The 21,960-nt window shown below is 42.6% G+C and overlaps 2 protein-coding genes across 3 annotated transcripts; one reads left to right on the forward strand and one right to left on the reverse strand.

Annotated features, from left to right (window-relative positions):
- Positions 1 to 2,902: 2,902 nt before the first annotated feature.
- LOC142419939 (ras-related protein Rab-18-B-like) lies at positions 2,903 to 8,751 on the reverse strand. 2 transcript variants are annotated; one of them, XM_075523372.1, is made up of 7 exons: positions 8,618 to 8,751; positions 8,489 to 8,544; positions 8,268 to 8,329; positions 6,099 to 6,171; positions 5,016 to 5,134; positions 4,062 to 4,128; positions 2,903 to 3,158 (listed from the first exon to the last, which is right to left on the reverse strand). In XM_075523372.1, exons 1-7 carry the CDS (start codon positions 8,680 to 8,682, stop codon positions 2,983 to 2,985), a joined length of 618 nt encoding a protein of 205 aa, XP_075379487.1. In that variant the 5' UTR covers positions 8,683 to 8,751; the 3' UTR covers positions 2,903 to 2,982. The 2 variants fall into 2 exon arrangements, with proteins under 2 accessions (XP_075379487.1, XP_075379488.1); XM_075523373.1 differs by having other exon boundaries at positions 8,624 to 8,749.
- A 201-nt stretch (positions 8,752 to 8,952) lies between these two features.
- Positions 8,953 to 21,204, forward strand: DUSP3 (dual specificity phosphatase 3). Its single transcript, XM_075523374.1, has 3 exons — positions 8,953 to 9,085; positions 16,129 to 16,355; positions 19,904 to 21,204. Exons 1-3 carry the CDS (start codon positions 8,964 to 8,966, stop codon positions 20,107 to 20,109), a joined length of 555 nt encoding a protein of 184 aa, XP_075379489.1. The 5' UTR covers positions 8,953 to 8,963; the 3' UTR covers positions 20,110 to 21,204.
- The last annotated feature ends 756 nt before the right edge of the window (positions 21,205 to 21,960 follow it).

Raw genomic sequence — 21,960 nt, forward strand, 5'->3', positions numbered from 1 at the left:
GTGTAGGGGTGTAATAATTTTAGAAGCACGTACCAAATTCTAGCTTGTTCTTGCAAACCAAATAGTCAATAGCACCTAGATTTTTATCACAGCTCCTTGCTCACAATTTGCAACTATGACAGAATAGGCTAAATGCTGCCCAGTGCCCATCTTTGCCAGGCTATTTGTTCATGTTCACAGCATTTTCAGCATGTCACGGACTAGCTTCTGATGTCATAGCAAGAGTATCTATGATAACTTCCAGTGATACCACCAGTCAAATTTATAGTTTGTTTTCCTTGATATTTGAGGTTAGAAAGGCAAAGTTAGACAATCAGATGATACCTTTTTCACTGCATATAAGCATTTCATAACAGGAATAGTTCACTCAGACCTAAACACTCAATTTTACATTTCATTTTGCAAATCTGGAACTGTAGACACGGTTCTTGTAGTTTCTAGTAAGAATGAGTATATATATTTACATTACTACTTTCACACCTGACTATATTCAAAACTGAATGAAAGACTGATGCATTTAGCTCACTTCCCTCAAAAATTGTTATTACTATAAACAACAAAAAATTTCATAAATTAATCAGGGTGGAGTTTGGTTCTGGGTTTTTCCTCCCCCCAAATACAATAGAGGAAGCATTCATTCCATAGGACCGCATTTGCCTCAAACTGAAGCATAATACAAAGGAAGATGCTGTTACTTTTAGAAGGGCTGCCAGCTGTTTAATTATTTCCAAAAAGTACGCCATTCTTAAAACTGAGGCCTTCTAAGGAAGGCAGATACCAACTGCAGCACAGACCAGCTATGCAGTTTTGCCCCCGTTCAGCAGGACAGCAACAGAACACATAGTCTGCTCTTCAGTCTTTTCCTTAACCCCAGGAAATGTAGGAAAGAAGTGACTACCTTGGTGACAGGTTCATTGCACAAGTGTCATGCCTGTCACCAGAAAAAACACTACACAAACAGCAGAGAATGCACCAGGACCATGTACAGCCTGCTGATCAGAAGTCATTCATCTCTATCTTCTCATGATTGTCTCCCTCCTAGCCTTCCCACCTGGTTTTATGGCTTTGTTACAGTTGCCATGGCCTCCCATCTTCTGAACTTGACTTCCTAGTCTTATTTTCTTGTGTCCATGCTCTGTTCGCAGTTATACCTGGAGATTCCAGAGAATCTCCAATTGTGACATGCTCACATTTTGCTGATAAGACACTCAGTAGTTTAACAATCCACGCCCTCCGTGATCTGCTTACAGTATGCCTATCCAGCTGCTATCGGTCACACCAACAGAAACTATTTTCTCATCTACTCTCTCGTAAGCTGATACGAATAAGTATTCCAAAGGGGCATCTTACAGACCAAAACCAAGATGGAAGTGTAAGAAGCAGTCCTTCAGCTGGCTGTAAGCAGATGTGTTTCCACTGCTAAAGACATTAAAAGCTACTGTAAGATCTGACATCTCCCTCGGACTGATTTCAGCAGAGGGAAATACACAGAAGCGATATTCCAACTATGCGGCCACTTACATCCATTGCAAGGCAGACAGCAGCTGATGCAAAAACCCAGTACAGGTATTTCTATTCGCTTTAGCAACAATTATACAGGCACACTTTTCACAGAAGAAAACAGCTCCACAAAGAGCAACTTTGCAGAGAGCAAGCTAGAATAGTTCCAAAGCAAGGCTGAAGTTTATACACCTTGTCTTCAGCTGTGTTGTGGTAGCACTCATGACAAATCACTGGTGGTACTCAGGAAGGCACTCCATTAATATAAATTAACTTGATAGCGATGAATCATCAAAACAAGCATCTTTTAAAAAGGGCAGTTTTTCTGTTCCAAGATGACAATGTCGTGTAGTGAATGACTGTCTTTGAACTTGTCACTTGTTTACAAGCACTTCAGTTTACATTTTAAATGCTTTTAGTATTTTCCCCAAATTTGATACTTTTACAGTGTTGCAGGCAGCCAACCAGAAATCCTCTAGAGACATTGCTACCAAGATCAGAGTCTAGGCTAACATCTTCCATGACTCAGTTTGTTTTCAAGAAAAGGCAGTGAGTTTAGGGGGGGGGGCGTAAAAAGAGGCAGTTATATGACAGAACTTCATAATGGGATTGGCAATAGGCAGACTCTTCCTAGTGGAAAGTCTTCCATAACCAGCACATTTTATAGTAAACTTAGTTTTAGCCCTGCAATTGCTGAATGAGAGCAGGAACGTGGGTTTGCAGAGAGCCCCATTAGCTGCAAAAAGGACCCACAATGTAAACCAGCCCAAAACGATGACTCCATTTCACCACTGATCCTCGGCACAAGGTATTTAGGAGCAGCAAGGGGTAACTTACAGTGTACTGCACAGGAAGTGGGTTTTTTTCCTGCCAAATGTTAATAGATATGCCTCTTCACTACAACCCTAAAATTAAGTTACTACTTACTACTCAACTTACTATCTGGGGACATGTAGCAATTTCAACAGCTTAAAACCATCTGAAATAGGGGAACAATGTCACTGCTCAGGGTGACTCCTGACTGTTAACTACCTTTAAGGGAACTTGGGTGCCTAGAAGACTCCCATGCCATTCTGGGGAAGAGAAGCTTTTCAATAATATTCCAAAATGGAGTACTACCTTATTTTATGCTAAGGCAGGAATTTCAGAAAAAGGCCATGTTGAATGCCATACAGCAAAAGCACAATACTCTAGGAAGCACTATGATTTAATAGTGAAAAGTCTGACAGTTACCAGAAAAATATCTGGAGATACCAGTTGTGCATAAGGGAAGGAGAATTGTGTTTTGTTAATGAACAAAAATGTATTTTGCTAATCAGTTTGGTTTTTGGATCTACGCAACTGGTGGCAGGTCAAACAAGGCACAGACTAGTGCTTGGAATCATCGTGTCGGGTGTCGTCCCGTCGTCCGTCCCCCCCCCCCTTTTTTTTTTTTTAAGGAAAAAAGTCCACTCCTTTCAGACAGAACAGCCACCTGTAGATTTAAGAGAGCGGACAGTATGCACCACATAAGCTTTTATCCTTCTGTCCTGAAGATTCCATTAGCTGGACTCCCCGCTTCTCTGCGCTTTTATCCCAGAGACCTGGTGTCTGCAGGATCTTTATGACCAGTTCCTCAAAGGCATGTTGCACTCCATCCTGTGTCTTGGCACTGGTCTCTGGTGGAGGGGGAAGAAAGGGGAGGGGTGGGAAAAGTATTTTATCTTATTTGCAGGGGGTATTCCACTTTGTAAGAAGTTCTTTTTGGGACCAGAAAGAAGATACAATTTTTTTTAATTATTGAACCTCCTTTCCATTCTCCCTTAAAGGCACTCTTTAAGTTGAATATGATAAACAGAAATGCATCCGAGTCTGAAGCATCTCATTTTTCCACCTAAAAAAATTTCCCAGCTCCCCATTCTCTCCATAACGGAGAAACAGAAATTGTTCTCAGGTTGTGGTAGTAAATCTACAAGATAATTATTCCACAACTAACCTGGGAAACAAAGAATGCAGAGGGAATTACATGTTTTCCTTCTGGTTCCTTCTGGAAATCTTTTCAAGGAGCTTCACCTAAAAGGTACTTTTTTTATTTAAAAAAAACAGAAAAAACAACGCAATTTGTTCCCCATCTTTATCTCTTCACATTGTACATTTTATTGTTGGTCTAAGAATATTGTCTTTTATGTAGCTGCAACAGAAACTTGGAAGTGAAAGAGAGATTACTCAAGGTCCTTGCTGACATCAGTCAGGAGAAAAATTCTAGTCTTCTGGGCTCTGAATTAAAAAAATCCTGCTAGTTTCAAGAGAATATAAAATTCATGCCTACACGGTATATGAAGTAAATCTCTTTCAGAGAAAAGTACTTCCAATTGCAGTCAATGCAGAGCATCTCTGAAAAAAGTTAAAACCTACATCCATGCATATGAACTCATGCAGCAGAAGGAACCCATATTAATTAGGTACTAAAAGAAAAAGTAAATCAACCTATCAACCTGAAATACAGTTGCACACTTCATTCACGCTTAGCAATACCAAAATAAACATATGAATATACAAGTTTTTGGCACAGAGTTACATACCTATAAAAAGCAGTGAGCGTTTCCTAGCAAACTGGAGTCCTTCTCTTCTCTCTACCTCACGATCAGGCTGCAGAGACGAATGAAGAACATGACTAAAACAGGCTACACTTGCCACTTTTAGGAAGTCCCTGGAAAAGCACCACTGCAGAAGTGGCTTTGCTGAAAAGAAAAAAGTCTATAAAACCACGTAGTAATCAGCAACTGGATTTTCCCACTCTACAGACAGCTTACTGCTAGGCAGGCTGTTAGGGGGTCAAATTGAACAGCAGCCACATCAAATCAGTAGGAAATGAATGTATTGCTATCTTCTGAATCAACTAGGAGCAAGATACATGCCAGAAAGGAGGTTTCAATAGTCAAATAGCTGGAAAGGCATATCAAAGGATCTGAAAATTGACAGATTTGGAAGGGGACAGAAGAGAACCTAGTTCAGGATAGCCACAATGGAAACCTCTTGTAGTAAAGCAACAGTGAAACATCTCGCTATGCAACAGGCATTCAAGATATGTCAAAACACCCCAGAAACATACAGCAACCAGTGCACCTCACACCCACAGAAATGCATACTCTATAGCCATCTGAAGAGCTGAATTCTCCTTCCCCACCACCTGTCCCAAATACAGCCTGGTCAAAAAGAAAGCAGCGGTTGTGCTGTTGCACTACAGTTAACTTCAATGGTATACAGCAGTTTTTAGGCAGCACCTCTCAAAATCTTAAGAGAATCTCTCTCATCAATTGCATGTCTCCAGGAGAGTTTCCACCAAAATCTTTAACAAGATCTGCTTAAAAAATGAGGTAGTAAGTGGAGCCTGCCCAACCTAGGTTTCTCAATTACAGAGCGTGTCGCCTCCTCACACAACAGATGTGTTAATTTCAGCACTTGTCTCACATTTGTACTCTATCACGACCGACAAATCTGTGGAAAGATGTAAGAGGATGCATTTCTAAACTGACCTTATCAGTTTTATTGCCAACTAACATCTTCACAGTGTCGCTTTTGGTGGTATACATTTCCAGCTCATTCAGCCAGCTCTCTAGTCCTGCGAAAGTGTCTTTTCTTGTAACATCATACACTGGTAACAGAGGAAAAGGAGCTTAACAGCTGTAGAGTCTTGAACAATGTTTACTTCATTATGGCAGAACTTAGTCCCTACTAGCTAACTACTGCCCTGAAAAAAAAAGCAGCATTAGGGAATTACAGAAAGATGCATCAACCATACCCTCTTCCCAGAGCTGGAACACATTGGCTGTGCTCACCCAAAGTCACTAGGGATTACAGAACACAAGCATCTCTGCAATAGATCTGTAACTGGAAAACAGACTTACCAGTTGAAATCTTATACCTGTTACTAGTTCCGAATTGGGCCACACAATATTTTAAAACAGGTTAATTTTGTCACCTCATTTAATGTGTAATTACATGCATGCATTGCTGCTAAAAACACAGATTCTGAGTAAAAAGTGACTTTTGGTCACTGGTAACTTCATAACTGCATTCACTTAATCACTAAGGTTTAAGAAGCTGCATCATAGTCAGAAAGAATATTTTGTATAGCAAGGTGTTCAGCCTTTACAATCCCCAAGAATAAGAATCCCTTCTTTTCTAATTGGTATTGTCACGCAGAAAGGGACTAACCATCCATTACTTGTGCTACAAACCTCATGACTTACAGTAATCACATCAGTAGTTTCGGGGGGGGGGGGGGGGGGGGGGGGGGGGGAACCACCACCACAAAACCCAATTTGCCTTATTACCAGAAACTCACCAAAGTAATTACTACAAAGCTAATAATTCATCCACTGAACAGCTTGCAGCGTGACATCTCTGTATTTTTAACTTAAAATATTTTGAAGCATTATTTCCTGCCAGTGGGTTTGCATACTCAGTGTTTGAGCTAATGATGCAGTAATGTTGTAAAAACCATAATTGTTCCTCTGATTCTCTCAGACAAGCTCCTTTTGTAAAGACATGCACATTTATGTAGTAATAAAGACCGCACTTTATGTAACCGTGTTTTTCTTCCATATACCTCCTACCTAAAACAACCCCTTGAGCTCCTCGGTAATAACTGGGAGTCAGTGTTCTAAAGCGCTCCTGTCCTGCTGTGTCCTACAGAGGGGGAAAAAAAAAAAAAACCAAAAACCAAACAAAACACCACATACACAGAGAAAAATCAAATATATTTAGAGCAAAAAAAGGTATTTTAAACTACCCAAGATAAACAAAGTTACATTTTTTTCTGACCAGTAAGGATATGTGAAACCATAAGACAACAGGATGAGGGAAGCAGTCAGAAAACATTAGCAGCAGCAACAGGAAACGGATAAGGAGGGGCAGAAAAGCATGAAGAGGACTTGACAGAAGGTTAAAATGATAAGCACAGACAGCTGTAACATCAGTGAGACAAGAAGAAAGTCAATGGGACTCAAGAGAAATACATAAAAGGCTATAGCTGCAAGCCAAGCAGCTAGGCTTAATCAGTTAACAATCAGCTGAACTGAATGAGGTGAGGAGTAACTGGTTTTCCAGTGAGAGACACTGCAGGAAAGGAGACGTAGTGGTTCCAAAAAATCTCCCTTTGCTCCTCCCCAGCAGGAAAGTAGAATCCAGCTAGAAAGAACAACTTCAAGTTTGCTAAGATTCTAAGCAGATAAGAAATTTAAAATCAGTCGTTTCATTCCATTATTACTGCAGTATGTCACACTTATTCTCACGAATCTTCAAAATAGCTCCTAAGTGCAACATGAAATTCAAAAACCCTCAGAACAAACAATAAGGAGGCAAAAGAATTACACAAATATGATTTTTTTAAAAAATTTATTTATGTACAGATTATAAGACAGACTAAAAGCTATGTTGTAATTTATTTATTCTTTGTTAAAAAAAGAAACTAAAATTGGTAATGTATTTACTTAATTTGGATCATCGTTACTAAGGAGATTGGACTCTTAGGCATCCACACAGTAAAGCAGAAGCCTCTTTTTGACCTTGATGCCCTGTACATGCATTTAAAGTTTTTATTTAACATTGCACAACTGCACTGTTTTTTCCCCCTAATTAGCAGTTTCTCCTGACGCTGTTACAGGCTGCTGCAAAAGTGCCTTTTCCAGCTATACAACTTCTGCAAGCTTCTGGCCTTGCTTTTCATTTCACAGCAAGGAGACACACCCCTGCGTGATTATTAGGGCAAACATACCCTGGTTACTCTCAGCAAAGCTTCTGCTTTGTGCAGCTTGTTCAGAACACAGCCAATACATATACGCTCACTGGCTAAAGCAAGCGTGACTTTATCCCTCTTGCTCTGCGTTCTGTACACAAACTGTGAATGAAAACAAGAAAATAATTCAAGTTTTGGCATTGATATTACTTTTGTTATCTTTTGTTTGTTGGTAATACCAGCCTGAGGCACATTTGTGCTCTTTCCAATAGTCCAAATTACTTAATACGTAATGGCGTGTTCTTTCTCAAATACCTATGACCATACACATAAAACCTCTTCCTTCTAGGGCTCTTTCATCCCACTTAGGAGAATAGATGTGGTACTTAATATTATAAATGATCCCAGTCACACAGCTGCAATCTGATTTCCGAGTGCAGGTGCTGGAAATACAGCATCAGGAAGTTCAGGACAAATGCTCAAGTCTCTGAACCAACCTTTAAATAGTTCAGGACGAAGTATATTTTTTTTTCCATTATTTTAACCAAAATAAAGCATCTGGACTGTTTCTGGTACAGTATACACACAGCCCCTACAGGAAATCATGCAACTCATCACCCAAAACATCACTTTTGTGCAGTTTACTTGACTTAAGCGCTATCTGTCCTGGGAGCACTTCTGGGTCATGCAGGCATGAAATGCCTGCCCTTCTTGCAAGAAGGCCACATCTTCACAAGTCTAACACTTCACAGAGGGTCTGAGAAACCCAGTTGTAGAAGTGCAGGAAAGAGCAGTCAAAATCTCTACTAGCACTGAAGGAGGTCCCAAACCTAGAGCAATGAAGCATTTATCAGTGTTTTGAAAGAACCCTGTCTGCAACTACTGTTTGTTGTACGATCATTACACTCATCCCATGTGCATTTACATCGTAAGTACACAATCCCAACATGCAGAAGACTTTAGCAAGGGGGCAGAAAAAGGAAGAGGAAAAAAACTGAGAAAAAAAAAAGCTCTTGAAGTTTTCGCAGTTATCGAGAACAAAACCTACCCATATTGCAAGCTGTACTGCATGGCCGTCTACCACCATTTTCTTCACTTTAAAATCGACACCTAAGACGTTAAGAAGGGAAGGCTTGTCAGAATGAACTGGCGAATGCCCCCCCAGCAGCGCCCGTCCCCGGCTCCCCGCCGCTGCCTCTCGCCGACGGGCCGCAGAGGGGAACACGCAAAAACGTCCCGAGCTCGGGGGCGGGCGGATTCCGGACTCACCGACGGTGGGTTTCAGGCACGGTTCAAACGCACCGTCAGTGAACCTCAGCAGGAGACTGCGGGGAAAGAAACCGAGAGCTCAGCCGGGTGTCGAGGACGCCCCGCCCGCACAGCCCGCAGGGCCCGCACCTGGACTTCCCCACGGCGCTGTCTCCGACCAGAAGCAGCTTCAGGGTGAGGCCTGCAGCGTCCATCCCCCGCGCTGCGCGGCTCCGGAACCGCCCGCCGCCGAGGAGCGCGGCGGAGGCCGCCGGGCCGGGCGGACGGAGGCAGCGAGGGGCTCGGCGCAGCCCAGAGCCGGCCGCGCGCTGCTCCCACCCTGGCCCCGCCGGGCGCCGCCGCCAGAACCCGCTGACGCGACTCCGCCCCTCAGGCGGCGGCCGGTGCCAGGCGGGGCGGGGCGGGAGCGCGCCAGGCCCGAGCTGCTGCGCCGAGGGGCCCGCGGCTGGCCGGCGGGGATCGGCGCGGCCCGGCCATGTCCGATTATCAGATCTCGGTGGAGGAGCTGAACGACCTTCTGGCTAACGGGAGCGGCTGCTACAGCCTACCCAGCGCGCACAGCAACGAGGTGGTGCCGCGCATCCACGTGGGGAACGCGTGAGTGCAGCGGGCCGGGGCTGAGGCGGGCGGCTCGCGGGAGGCGAGGCCGGCCGCGGCGGAAGCGGGGGGCCCGCGTTTGTGAGCCTGGCGCTCTCGTAGGCCCTGGAGCGCAGAGGTTGGGGTAGGCGGGCTGCGAGGCCGTGCAGGGTTGTGGGACGCGGGGCGTTCGCCGAGTCGCCGCCTGAACGGGAGTTTGAGCCGGAGGAAGTCGGGCTGCAGGGCGGAGTCTGCTGGGTCTGCGCGGGCCCCGGGAGGGCCTCCGGAGCCGGCCCGGGCTGTGCGGCCCGGGGGTCTCCAGCTTAAGGGAGCTGCTAGCCGGGAGGCCTGTGGCAGCAGGCTGCCTGGGGCTCCTGCTGGTGCCTGACACGGCAAACGACGAGGCACAGCTCATAAATGGCATCTGCCAAAATGTTCAGTACCCTGTTGAAGTCCCAAATCTAAGCTAAAATAGAGCTGAAACAGGATTAAAACTAATTAAGTTGCTTAAGAATGAAACACACCTGCTCAGCGCTGGGCTTCTTTTTCTCCTGATATTTCCTGCTCTCGCTAACAAGTTGTGGTGATCCACACAGAAGAGGGAGGAGAGACAAGATGCCGTGAGGTATATGTACAATATCGTCTGTAGAAGCCCGATCACAACACCAGTGTAATGACCGTATTTGAGATGAGTGGAATAAGCTGGAACATGGAAGAACGAGCAACGTAGCAATATGGATATTAGATCTCAGTTTAACCACGTGCAAAATGGCCTAAAGGAAGCAAGACTTTAATAGGAGTCACCGCCCCTGTCTGTGATTGGTCAAATGAATGTTTCTGCACTCTTAAGTCCTAAAAACCCTCATCCTAATTAAGTATTCATGCACATGATGGGAGCCAGAGCGATACAGGTACGGCTATGATGAAAGCCCTTAAATGGGGAAAAGTGTTCAGGGTTCACCAGCAGCACTTCTTTTCTCAGTTATATGAAGTTTATTCTTTGCACCATGATTATGATTTCAGTTATCTGCTCCAATCCTGTCATATCCTGCTGGTTCTCTTTCCCCTTTTTGTCCATCTTTGTACACTTCATCTCTGTGAAATTTGGGACTTTTTGATACATGTGTAGTATACTGGATCCCTGTTCTTATTTGAAGCTTGTGACTCCTAAAGAAATATAAGTCAAACCCATTGGTTTTCATTAACTTTCTCCTAAGCCAAACCAAATTATGTTTGTCACTGCCAGTTGATGCAGGACATATGCATCTAGAGATAGGACTGAAATTATTATCTCAATGGCCAATCTGATGTCTGACAGCCACCTTCTTCATATTTTTAGCAGTTACCTGGAAGAAATTAAGTCATAGCCTGCAAGGTGATTTGCGCAGTAAATAATTTAAAAATAACTTTGAAGATAGTTGGCTACTACAGAGTAGTTTTCATTGTTCAGTAATTGGTTTTAATTATCCAGTATGGAGTTTAATACATTCAGATGCAAGGTTGTCTAGGAATAGAGAATGCATGTGTAAGTTGCAGGATGGAAAATGTCTGTCTAGTGGAAAGCTTTACAACTGAGAAGGGCTTTTTATGTAATAATTGACAACAGAAAATATCTGGAGCACCAGTGCAGTTTGTAGCATAAGAACAGTTTAACTGTTAGTTGAACTAGCACACAAAATGCATTTTTACCATCACTGTTTTTAAAAGGATGCTGAAAAATTGTGGAGGACAGCTAGAGGTAAGAAATGACTTTGTGGGCTGAAAAAGCTATTTCACAGTGGGAACAGACAGCCTGCTTAATTTATCAAGACTTGGTAGGCAGTAATATCTTTGAAACATCCACAGAGAGTTAAGATAATGGTGAGGTCTAGTTGAATAGATGAATGTCTATTAAGATTCAGTCACTGCAGGGTGAACTTTGATATTGTCAAACTGGAAATAATACTAATTCTTAAGAGGATTTTTTTGTATCAAGTGGGGTTAGGGTATACTGCATTGTCAGTAGCATTTGCTCTATTAGCTGTCATTTTGAAAGACTTTGAAACTGTGCAGATCTGTTCTCACACCATTTCCAGCTACATGTCCCTTTTCTGTACTCTCCTTGTCTAAAGATAAGGCTGACGAGAGATCTGTTTTTCTGACTTGACTCCTTCTCCTGTGAACTGCTGGGGAAGTGGACCTCCTTTGCACTCAGCCGCTCAGGCTTTGTGCATATGTGGGTCCAACTGTGTGCAAGGCATCAATAAAGCTTTTGCTACTGTGTGCAAGTGTCGTGGTTCAGCCCCTGTCGGCAACCAAGCACCACCCAGCCGCTCGCTCACCCTCCCCCCCGGTGGGATGGGGGAGAGAATCTGAAGAGCAAAAGCGAGAAAACTCGTAGGTTGAGATAAGAACAGTTCAATAATTGAAATAAAGTAAAATAATAATAATAATTAATAATAATAAACAACAGGGGGCGGGGGGGGAACAAAACCCAAGAAAAAAAAACAAGTGACGCAACCGCTCACCGCCCGCCGACCGATATCGGCCCAGCCTGTCCCCGAGCAGTGATCGCTACCCTCCGGCCAGCTCCCCCCAGTTTATATACTGGGCATGACGCCATATGGTATGGAATAGCCCTTTGGCCAGTTTGGCTGTGCCCCCTCACAGCTTCTTGTGCACCTGGCAGAGCATGGGAAGCTGAAAAGCCCTTGACTAGTGTAAGCATTACTCAGCAACAACTAAAACATCAGTGTGTTATCAACATTATTCTCATAGTAAATCCAAAACACAGCACTATAGCAGCTACTGGAAGGAAAATTAACTCTTATCCCAGCCGAAACCAGGACAGCAGGAAATAAGCCATAGCCTTGTTTGGTGCCTGTATTTGCAGTTCATTAGCCTGTCTTGTCCTGCTCTAGCATCTGTGCAGAGCTTGGAATACATCTTGTATTTGAAGCTGTCCTGGTGCCGTTCTGATTGGCGCTCACCTCATATCTCGGTTTTGGCCTTTGCTGCACACATCTCCTTGCTGAATCTCTGAGGAGTCATTGGAAGCACTTTGCATTGGGCTACAGGAAAGTCCAGGAAGGTAATATAGCAGGGGAACAAAGTAACTCGGTCATTTGATCTGACATTCCAACCTCTGCTTTGACGTAGATGGATCAAACCTTTCTGCAATATAGGGCCACATTTATGACTACAAGCGGCAGAGATTTTATAACGATAGGAATTCATGGAGTAGCCACATCTGTAGATTTTTAACATGGGGGGATTGGAATCCCAATACATGGCATAAAAGCAATAGAATTTGAACAGGAACTCACAGGAAAGAATTAAAATGTCTGAGTGAGAGTCAGAAACTTCTGTTGGAAACCTTTTAGAATACTTTGCATAGGGGTGCTGCTGTCTCTCCTTACGAGTAACTCATCTTTAGATAAAAATGACAACACAGAGACATTCAGGTGGATGAGATTAAATTGGGTCATAGTGTAGAATAAAAGTTTATCTGTCAAATGACTTCAGGTTACAGGCAGAGCCAATCTTCCATGCAATACATGAAAGTATTAATTAATGAAAACACGGAGGTAAAATGATAAAATAAAATATGTTGAAAAGAATGTTTTTGCATATTACAGTAGACAGTTCTAACCTCTCAAGAAGATTAGATAAGATTGGTGAAGACAAGAGTAAAAATGTAATATCACTAAAACAAGAATTATTATATAGGTGACAGACAAGCACAATTATGTATTTTTCAAGCAATAGCAAAACAAGAATTCATTTTCTATTTCTGTACAAGTCAAGATGTGTTTCAGTGTAACATCTTAATCGGTGATCAGGACAGTTGGACAGAATGTGTCTTTATCAGGGTTGCAGATGACACCAAAATGGGGGGAGCAGTCAACGCACTGGAGGGTAGGGCTTTTATTCAGAGCAGCCATGTCTTGTCAAAAGGAGTGTTTTGCCAGAAAGCAAGCAGGCTTAGCTTTCTGAACCACTGGCTAAGGGTTGTGGTTTTTTCACAGACTGTTGGAAGCCTGTAGCAATTCAAGCCATGTCTCCAGAACTGTATTTGTTAAAAAGGTTCTGGTTACAAATGCCCAGTCTGAGTTTTCTGTCTGCTTTAACATGTGTGGGTAACCCATGAAGCAATTCTTTGTTCTTAATGTGTTAGAAGTGCAGGTGTGTTGTCAGGAGTATGAAAGATATTCTCCCAAAATGAATACTACATTTAGTGACTGTAAGGGAAAAAGTGGTGAGGAAGCAATTTTGCATGAACATAACAGTGAAAATTTATATGTGTTAATGTGCTGGCATTTTTTGCCATTAAGGACTTGGTTTATTTGCTTATAATCCCATATGGCAATACTTTATAGCATCATGTACCCTTAATTGCTGATGCATGGTTCTGTAAGACCTGTATTTTGTGGCTGGCAAAATTGTTCATCTCTGTTCAAAAGAAACACTTCTTACTAGTGTTACTCACAGGATGAGGAACTCTCAATCTTCCATATTGAGAACAGACAAGATTCTGTGTTTTTTCTTAAGGAAATAGAAGAAGCTGATGTTAGCATCTCTCTGCTGTTTGGAGGAGCTAGCATTTCAACATTGAACATGATGAAGCTGGAATGAAATGTTAAGGATGGGAGAGATCCAAGGACTGTTTGGAAAGGGAGAAAAAATGGCATCCAAATACTCTCTTTTTCACCTCTAGCTGTGCAAGAAAATAATCTATAAAATCTGCAAAAATCATGAGTTTGCTTCCAGGGGAGCCAGTCTGCGTTGCCAGATTCAACCATGATTCCAGGACATCAATAGGAACTTTCCTATTGATCCTGACCACTATCAGATATATACTGATCTATATACTATTAGTTAAACCATATACTCACCCCACTAAGCATAGGAACTCACAGCTGAATTAACACTTTTTGTTTTGGCCTTGCACTGCAGGATTTACTTTTGTGTTGCAAGCAGAATTCCCCAGGCACTGATACTTGTGCCCTGGCACAGATGATGTCCTGCCAGATGGAAGATCTGTCAACATTGGTTTGGGTAATGAAGTCTTTACAAATATTTGGCTCATTGCCGTAGTTGTTTGGCACAGACAGCACAAAATGTAGAAGCTTCACTCATGCGTAAGGATTCATCTGCTTACACTACAATTTAAGGGGTGAACAGTCATTAGGAGAAAAGGAAGACTCTAGATGTTCATATAGCCTTGAATTACATGAAAATCATGAGTGAATGCACTCAGAGATTCATATAGATACAAACCAAGTAATTTGGGTATTGATTTTAACTTTTTTAGAATCGCTAGGTGTCCAGCCAAAACCCTTAGGTGCATTGCCATCTCTTAGAAACTTGTCCAAAAAGATACTGCACAAATGCTTATCTGGAACTCAGCTTAATATTAAGACTCCTTGTATTTGCAATTTATGACTTGAGCCATAGGGAGATTTTATAAAAGATTTCTGTTTCCACATCCAGTTAGACACATAGTGAAAGCTGCCTTTAAAAAAACAATAAAGGGATTTATGTCTGTTTAGGCTACCTCTTTTCACAAAATGTGCAGGAACTGTGTTATCTGTCAGCTAAAGCTTTCTGTCACATTCTGCTAATCACAGAATCACAGAATCGTATAGGTTGGAAAAGACCTTTAAGATCATCGAGTCCAACTGTAAACCTAATGCTACCAAGGCCGCCACTAAACCATGTCCCTAAGCACCTCGACCAGCAATGTTGACCAGTGGGCTGAGATTTTACTAGGAGACCACATGGTGTGATAAAACATGGGGTTTTTTTCTTCCCCAGAAAGTGAGGCAAATATCGGGACTGACATACGGAAATAATCAGACTCAGAATGAAAAGTAGTGGTTTTACAACAAAAAGGAGTCAACGGTCTGCTCATATTATTTAATGGTTACCTCCTCTTACTATAGATTGCGTTCCAGTGCACAGGTAGAGATTTCTGCATGATCAGTTGTGTTACTAAGCAGATGGATTGTTTGCCATTGTATAACCTGGAGCTTTTATCAGAGCGTATAGCATTATTACTGGATCTAATTCATTGTCATGGTCAAGCCTGAAAGGCATGCTTATTATGTATCATCCTGCTCAGTTGTTCACTAACAGGGTAGTGTGCTCTTTTAGCCACTTAAAGATGGAAGCGGGTGGTTTTGCTACAATTATTTGATAGAACTGAGGAGTTGAAAAGGGCTTAGCTGACCTAAAAGTACTGAATGCTTTCTTAAGGACTTAAGCATCTTAAATATCACTCATCTGGATTCTTTTCCATCTTTTCCATTTTCCATACTGATTTCAACTAAGACACTAAAATTTATAATACTTGTGTTGAAAACACTGAGTGGCAAAGACTGAATTATATCACTATATTGCTGACCTTTGGATAGCCTTGCCAGATCTTTCCATGACTTCAAAGATTTTGAATAGCACAGGGACAGAGGACTACACCTCACAGGAGTCTTGAGGTGAGACCTTTGAAGATGCAGGAACATTTATTCATAGTTACTTTCTATCTTCCTGTGGCCTGAGAAGGAGCCGGTGCTGTTTCGCAGTGGTTAAAACTGCCCCCTAAAATGTCTCTTTGTCTGGACTGTCTGCTTGTGTAGCCAGTACTGCTTACTTAGCACTGCAACACTGGTAGCTGTTTTTTTGTAACTGGTTTTTAAATTATCTTATGTAGATAACGGTTAATCTTAGAAGTGACTATCCTGGGCTTTCTGTTATCTCCAGTATTTTCTTACTTTGGTCAGAATGTTATGTTCAGAAAGACTTATAATTTTATGCCATAGTAGGGTGTAACAGATTAAGTTTCACATGTGCTCTGCTCGGTTGTCAGCCAAGAAAGTAGCGTTCTCTCATGCACAAGTAGTGACCATAGCTCTAAATATTTCTGTGAATTTATAATCTGCAGCTAATTCACTTCTGGGCACAGTATATTTAGCATCTATTAACAGAAAAATCAAAGGTTTTGGTTATCAATACCTTCTGGGGACATCGTAAATACCGAGATGATTCACCAAGTTCTAATCATTTTCTTGACACTTTTTATCATACAGGTTCATAGCCAAGAACATTATGAGGCTGCAGCGTCTGGGGATAACCCATGTTCTGAATGCAGCAGAGGGGAAGTCATTCATGCATGTGAACACTAATGCAGAGTTCTATGAAGGCACAGGCATCAGATACCATGGCATTAAAGCTAACGATACACAAGAATTTAACCTCAGTCGCTATTTTGAGGAGGCAGCTGATTTTATTGAGAAAGCACTTTCCCAGAAGGATGGTAAGGCAAACTGAAATATCTTTCTACCATGTTTTCTGTGCACTGCATATGTTCCTTAGCAATTTATTTTACTGTTTAAAATGGTTCTTTGCTCAGATTATCAGCTGAACAGTGAAGCCAGGAATGCAGATCAAGGCTCTGGATCAAAGACACCAGAATACACAATAAGACATCTTAATCTTCTGTCTATACATGTAGGTCTCCAGTATATGGCAAATGGAAGTCTGTCAGTGTAGGGGTGACTTTGAAAAGTGAAACAGCTGCTGCGTCCTATAGTAGTGCCTTTCTGGGAAGATGTGTTCACATGAAAAAATAAAAAAAAAAAAGTTCAGGATCTAAAAGTTGTTTTAGGACACTAGAAGTTATAAATTAAAGGCAGAAGTGATACAAGTAACGCATTGCTGAAGAGTACTTACACAACCTGCTGTATTTGGGTTTTTTCCCAAATGTACGATAAGGATAGAGGCTGTGGCCTTACAATTTTTATTACATTAAGTCATTAAATTATTTTACGTGATGATTACCTCCTTATTCCCTAGGATTGCAGGAAGGCTGGAGATGATATTTGCAATGTTGTTGATTGCCACATTTCTCTACAGTGTGTTTCCTCAGAGCAGAAATCCTAGGACATAGTGCAGTGGGCCAGATGGTGTTTATTGTTGTCTGACTATTTCAGCATACCAGTTATTTCTACATATGCTTAATTTCTTTCTTGCTTCATGACTGAACATGAAAAAGGAGGAATGAGAACTCCAACAATTCTAGAAGTTCTTTCTCTGAAATGGGCAAAAGGGGTACTAGAGCTGTGATGTGCTTTTGACAGATGGAAAGAAATTTTACCTCCAGTTTGGTGGAGTATGAAAAATTCTAAAAATTGAAATGTGACTCTTCCAGTTAGCATTGTGACTCACTGAAACAGGTTGCAGTAGGAAAGAAGAGTTTAACAGTGCCAGCTGTGCCATGACTGTCCCTACTCAGTTTGATCTAAACAGTTGCAGAGTCAATCTGAATTTACAGCAGCAGTTCTAGTTGCTGATTCTTTCAGTCTTAGTAGTTATCTAGCACGCCTGTCACTGTTTTCTTACTCTGGTAAACAAAGAGGAACATTTTAGCTGGGTGATGCTGGAGCCAGCGTTAAGATTAACTCGGTACTGAAATTTGATAGGTTTTTTTGACATTGAAGTCTAGAGTAAGAACAGTGAAGAGGGATGCAGCAGTATTTTCCTTCAATTCATTTTAGCGTTGTATGAAGTTCTGGAAGGCACTTCTGGTATACTAAAGGTCTGGAAGGCAGCCATTAAGATACTGCCTTTCACAGAGGAAGGCTAGAAACCCTTTTGCTTCTGATCGTTTGCAGAGGGGAAGTCAATTCTCTTCCACGTATATGACCAAGAATCTCTAAATCTTGCAAATTTATGGCTACGGGCTCTCAAGAAATGTTGAGAATGAATTCTTTTAGCTGTTTAGCTTGCTACTGATTAGAGATTTGCCTTGAGCTGAGAAGCCTCTGCATCTCAAGGCAAATGTGGTAATGGGCTTTCTGTTGCTGTGGTTCAAAGCCAGTTGTGGTTATGATGAAAATCTGTGTGTATGGTTCATCTGTTCTCCTGTCTCAGAAAAAAATTTACTCTGGACAGTAGCCTGGGGCCATATCTCCCACTGCATTTGGGAAGGGGAGAATTTTTGTGTCTGGAAAAGCAGGTCAGAGAGGAAGCAGCTGAGAAACAATAAAATTGAGTTAGATTCTCAAAGGGAGCAGTGGCCTGCTTTATTATTGTTGGATACCTACCTACAGGATTTACCCATGTCGTGGGTTAACCCTGGCTGGAGGCCAGGTGCCCACCAAAGCCGCTTTATCACTCCCCTCCTCAGCTGGACAGGGGGAGAAAAATAGGACGAAAGGCTTGTGGGTCAAGAAAAGGACAGGGAGATCACCCAGCAATTACTGTCACGGGCAAAACAGGCTCATCTTGGGAAAATTAATTTAATTTATTACCAATCAAATCAGAGTAGGATAATGAGAAATAAATCCAAATCTTAAAACACCTTTCCCCCACCCCTCCCTTCTTCCTGGGTTCAACTTCACTCCTGATATTCTCTACCTCCTCCCCCCGAGCAGCACAAGGGGACGGGGAATGGGGATTGCGGTCAGTTCATCACACGTTGCTCCGTCCTCCTCACTCTCCTCCCCTGCTCCAGCATGGCGTCCCACCCACGGGAAATAGTCCTCCATGAACTTCTCCAGCACGGGTCCTTCCCATGGGGTGCCGTCTTTCAGGAACAGACTGCTCCAGCATGGGTCCCCCGTGGGGTCACAAGTCCTGCCAGCAAACCTGCTCCAGCTTGGGCTCCTCTCTCCACGGTCCTGCCAGGAGCCTTCTCCAGCGCGGGCTCTCCTCAGGGTCACAGCCTCCTTCAGGCATCCACCTGCTCCACCGTGGACCTCCCCGGGCTGCAGTGGATATCTGCTCCACCATGGACCTCCATGGGCTGCAGTGGATATCTGCTCCACCGTGGACCTCCATGGGCTGCAGGGGGACAGCCTGCCTCACCATGGTCTTCACCACAGGCTGCAGGGGAATCTCTGCTCCAGCACCTGGAGCACCTCCTCCCCATCCTTCTTCACTGACCTTGGTGTCTGCAGAGTTGTTCCTCTCACATATTCTAACTCCTCTCTCCCAGCTGCCTTTGCACAGCAGGTTTTTCCCCCTTCTTAAATATGTTACCACAGAGGCACTGCTGCCGTCGCTGATGGGCTCAGCTTTGGCCAGTGGTGGGTCTGTCTTGGAGCCGGCTGGCGCTGGCTCTATCAGACATAGGCAAAGCTTCTGGCATCTTCTCACAGAAGCCACCACTGTAGGCCCCGCCCCCCGCACTACCAGAACTTTGCCACGCAAACCCAATACAACCCAACAAATACGTAGAATGAGTTTCCTCATTAGTAGCTGGAAGCATATTATTGGTGTTGGCATAGGTGTGACTAGATGTTTCTGGTTCTTGTTGCTGCACAGTCAGCAGTTTCATTTACTTGAGTGTTAATGTGGCTTCATAAATAGCCAGAGAAACAGCCAGGTATGATCCAACATGGAGTTAGCATAGGAATTGGCAGCAATGCAGCAAAAAGGCTGGATATCTTTGAAGAGATGCAATATATGACAAACAGCATATTTCTCTGTCTTCAGTGTATTTTAAACTTTGCATCATTTATTTGTGCTCTTTGGTACTGGTCATCTTTAGGGGCAAGGCTTATTCTAAACCACAAAAGGTCGGAGAAATGTAGTAAATAAACACAGTTTGACTCTTTGTAATATAGTAGCAAATATGCAGCCATTTTTTTCTGCATTATCCTTGATGACAGACTGTGTAGCTACTAACAGAGTGATAGCACCTTTCTTCCAAGTTCTATATGTCTACTGTGGCATTCAGGATTTGTATTTCTCAAGCTGCTGAAGGACTAATATTATTATGCTTTACATCCTAGCTATTTCATGTTGCTTTTCAAACATATATTCCAGTATAACCCAAATTATGACCTGTCTTCCCTGCAGGACAAGTGTTTGTGCATTGCCGTGAGGGCTACAGCCGTTCTCCTACACTGGTCATCGCCTACCTCATGCTTCGCCAGAATATGGATGTCAAGTCTGCATTGAGCACTGTCCGGCAGAAGCGAGAGATTGGCCCCAATGATGGCTTTCTAAGGCAGCTTTGCCAGCTCAATGAGCAATTAGTGAAGGAGGGCAAACTGAAGCCCTAGAACAGAGCACCTTAGTATTTTTTGAAGTTTCTCAAACCATCAGAGGATGTCGTAGGTGCTTTAGATTCCCAAACCCCAACCACCAAGCTAAATCACATAATGTGAAGAAGACAGAATTCCTGCTCTTGTCTAGTGAAAGTATCTTTCTCGAACTCGGGTCTGTCTTTCAAGATGGCACAAAATTGTGTCACTGTTCGGAGCTGTTGCAATAAAGAGGTGTTTTTAGAGGGGTAACTCCAGTGATAACAGCTATCTTCACATGTATTTCAGAGCCCCCTGCAGACTCTGTAACATACGTGGTTTGCATTGACATTGAGTGTGATTCATTTAAGCCTTGTCTTGTATCCCACCAGAGCACCATTTTCTGAAAGCCCCAACACATCTCTTCGCTCACTCTTAATTGAAGTACTGTATTTTCTAAAGCTTCTTTTTCATGCACACAGGTGCCTAAAGTTTGAGTACACTCAAGGAGCTTCAAGGAATGGAGAGGCATATATACAAATGCACAGATGCACTCGCTTGTAAAATGAAGTGTATGCAGTGTTGTGTTCAGTGTGGATTTATGCAATACACAGTGTGTGGTAGTAAAGCCATTCAGAGCCCAATCTTGATGCACACTGTATTTCCAAGAATATTTGTACCTCTTGCTGTTGTGATTGACATGAAATAGTCTGATATTAAATGCTCTTTTATTTTTGTTTTGAAGTCATACTAGAAAAAAAGTCAAGCAAACGTTGAGGAAAAAATTTGAGCAAGGAAGAAGTAATGTCTGTATTTAGGAGTGCTTGTACTGGATGTACGATAAAGTCTTAAGTATCAGAATATGATGGCTCCCGAGGCTTGTATTGAATTACAGTGTCTCTCTCCCTTTTTTACTATCGCTGTTTAGTAACATAGGATGGAATGAGCACATATGCGGATTACTTCCAGTACGGCAGCACAGGTGTGCTTACAAAGCAGTTTGCAGAAGTACACTCTTGACTTCTTGGATTGCCTGCATGGTATCATTAAATGGAAATGAGCATTGTTACGTACCACATGGAATAGGAAATATTTCCTTTCTATTAAAATAAATGATGTCTTGATTCTGTTTGACATACAGATGAAATGAGTCATTGCAATGTTGGGAGAGGGAGCTTTGTTTACAGTATGCCTGACTTAGTGTGTAAATGTGAGTTATAGCACTGTATTAACACAAAGGATCTCCCACTGCAAACTCGGAGTTGTTGGTTAAACTAACAGAACCTGAGATGTATGCGTTCCCTTTTTATCTGTGCTTTAATGTAGTTCTACATTGAAATTCTTAACACTATTTTAAACAGAAACACTGTTGTATTAGTAACACATGTAAGCCCAGATCTAGTTTTGTATATTCGGTTCACTAATCAAAAATCACAAAGGACGTACATTGTTTTACTTCTAGTTGTTGGGGTTGTGTGGTTTGGGGGGGGGGGGAATGGTGGGGGGGAGTTCTATATAGCTAGATAACTTTCTTGAAATTAAACTCCAGAAGTTATTCTGGTTGAAGACCAGGCTTATTTCTGTTTCCTTGCACAGGATGGGAACTGCCAAATCAAGTAGCCTTTTCTCTTTTGTGTCCTTCAAAGGGACAGCTGGGGAACACTCTACATAGTGTTTCCTTTCATCCCCTCCAGTCAGTCAGGGTTCAGCGCTTGCGTTGCGTGGGGAGGGTTCAGTAATAAGGAGCAGTAGTCGGTTTCATTGGCTAACTACACACCTCTCCCCTTTCTCCCCTTCTATCAGTATTAAATGAACTGCTTCTTCAGAATTCTTGGTTACTAATTTCATGCTGTGTAGCTTGGGGAACAGGAATACTGGCCTTATCTTTTC

Source organism: Mycteria americana, chromosome 22 (genome assembly GCF_035582795.1).
Source record: "Mycteria americana isolate JAX WOST 10 ecotype Jacksonville Zoo and Gardens chromosome 22, USCA_MyAme_1.0, whole genome shotgun sequence".
Classification (NCBI taxonomy): Eukaryota; Metazoa; Chordata; class Aves; order Ciconiiformes; family Ciconiidae; genus Mycteria; species Mycteria americana.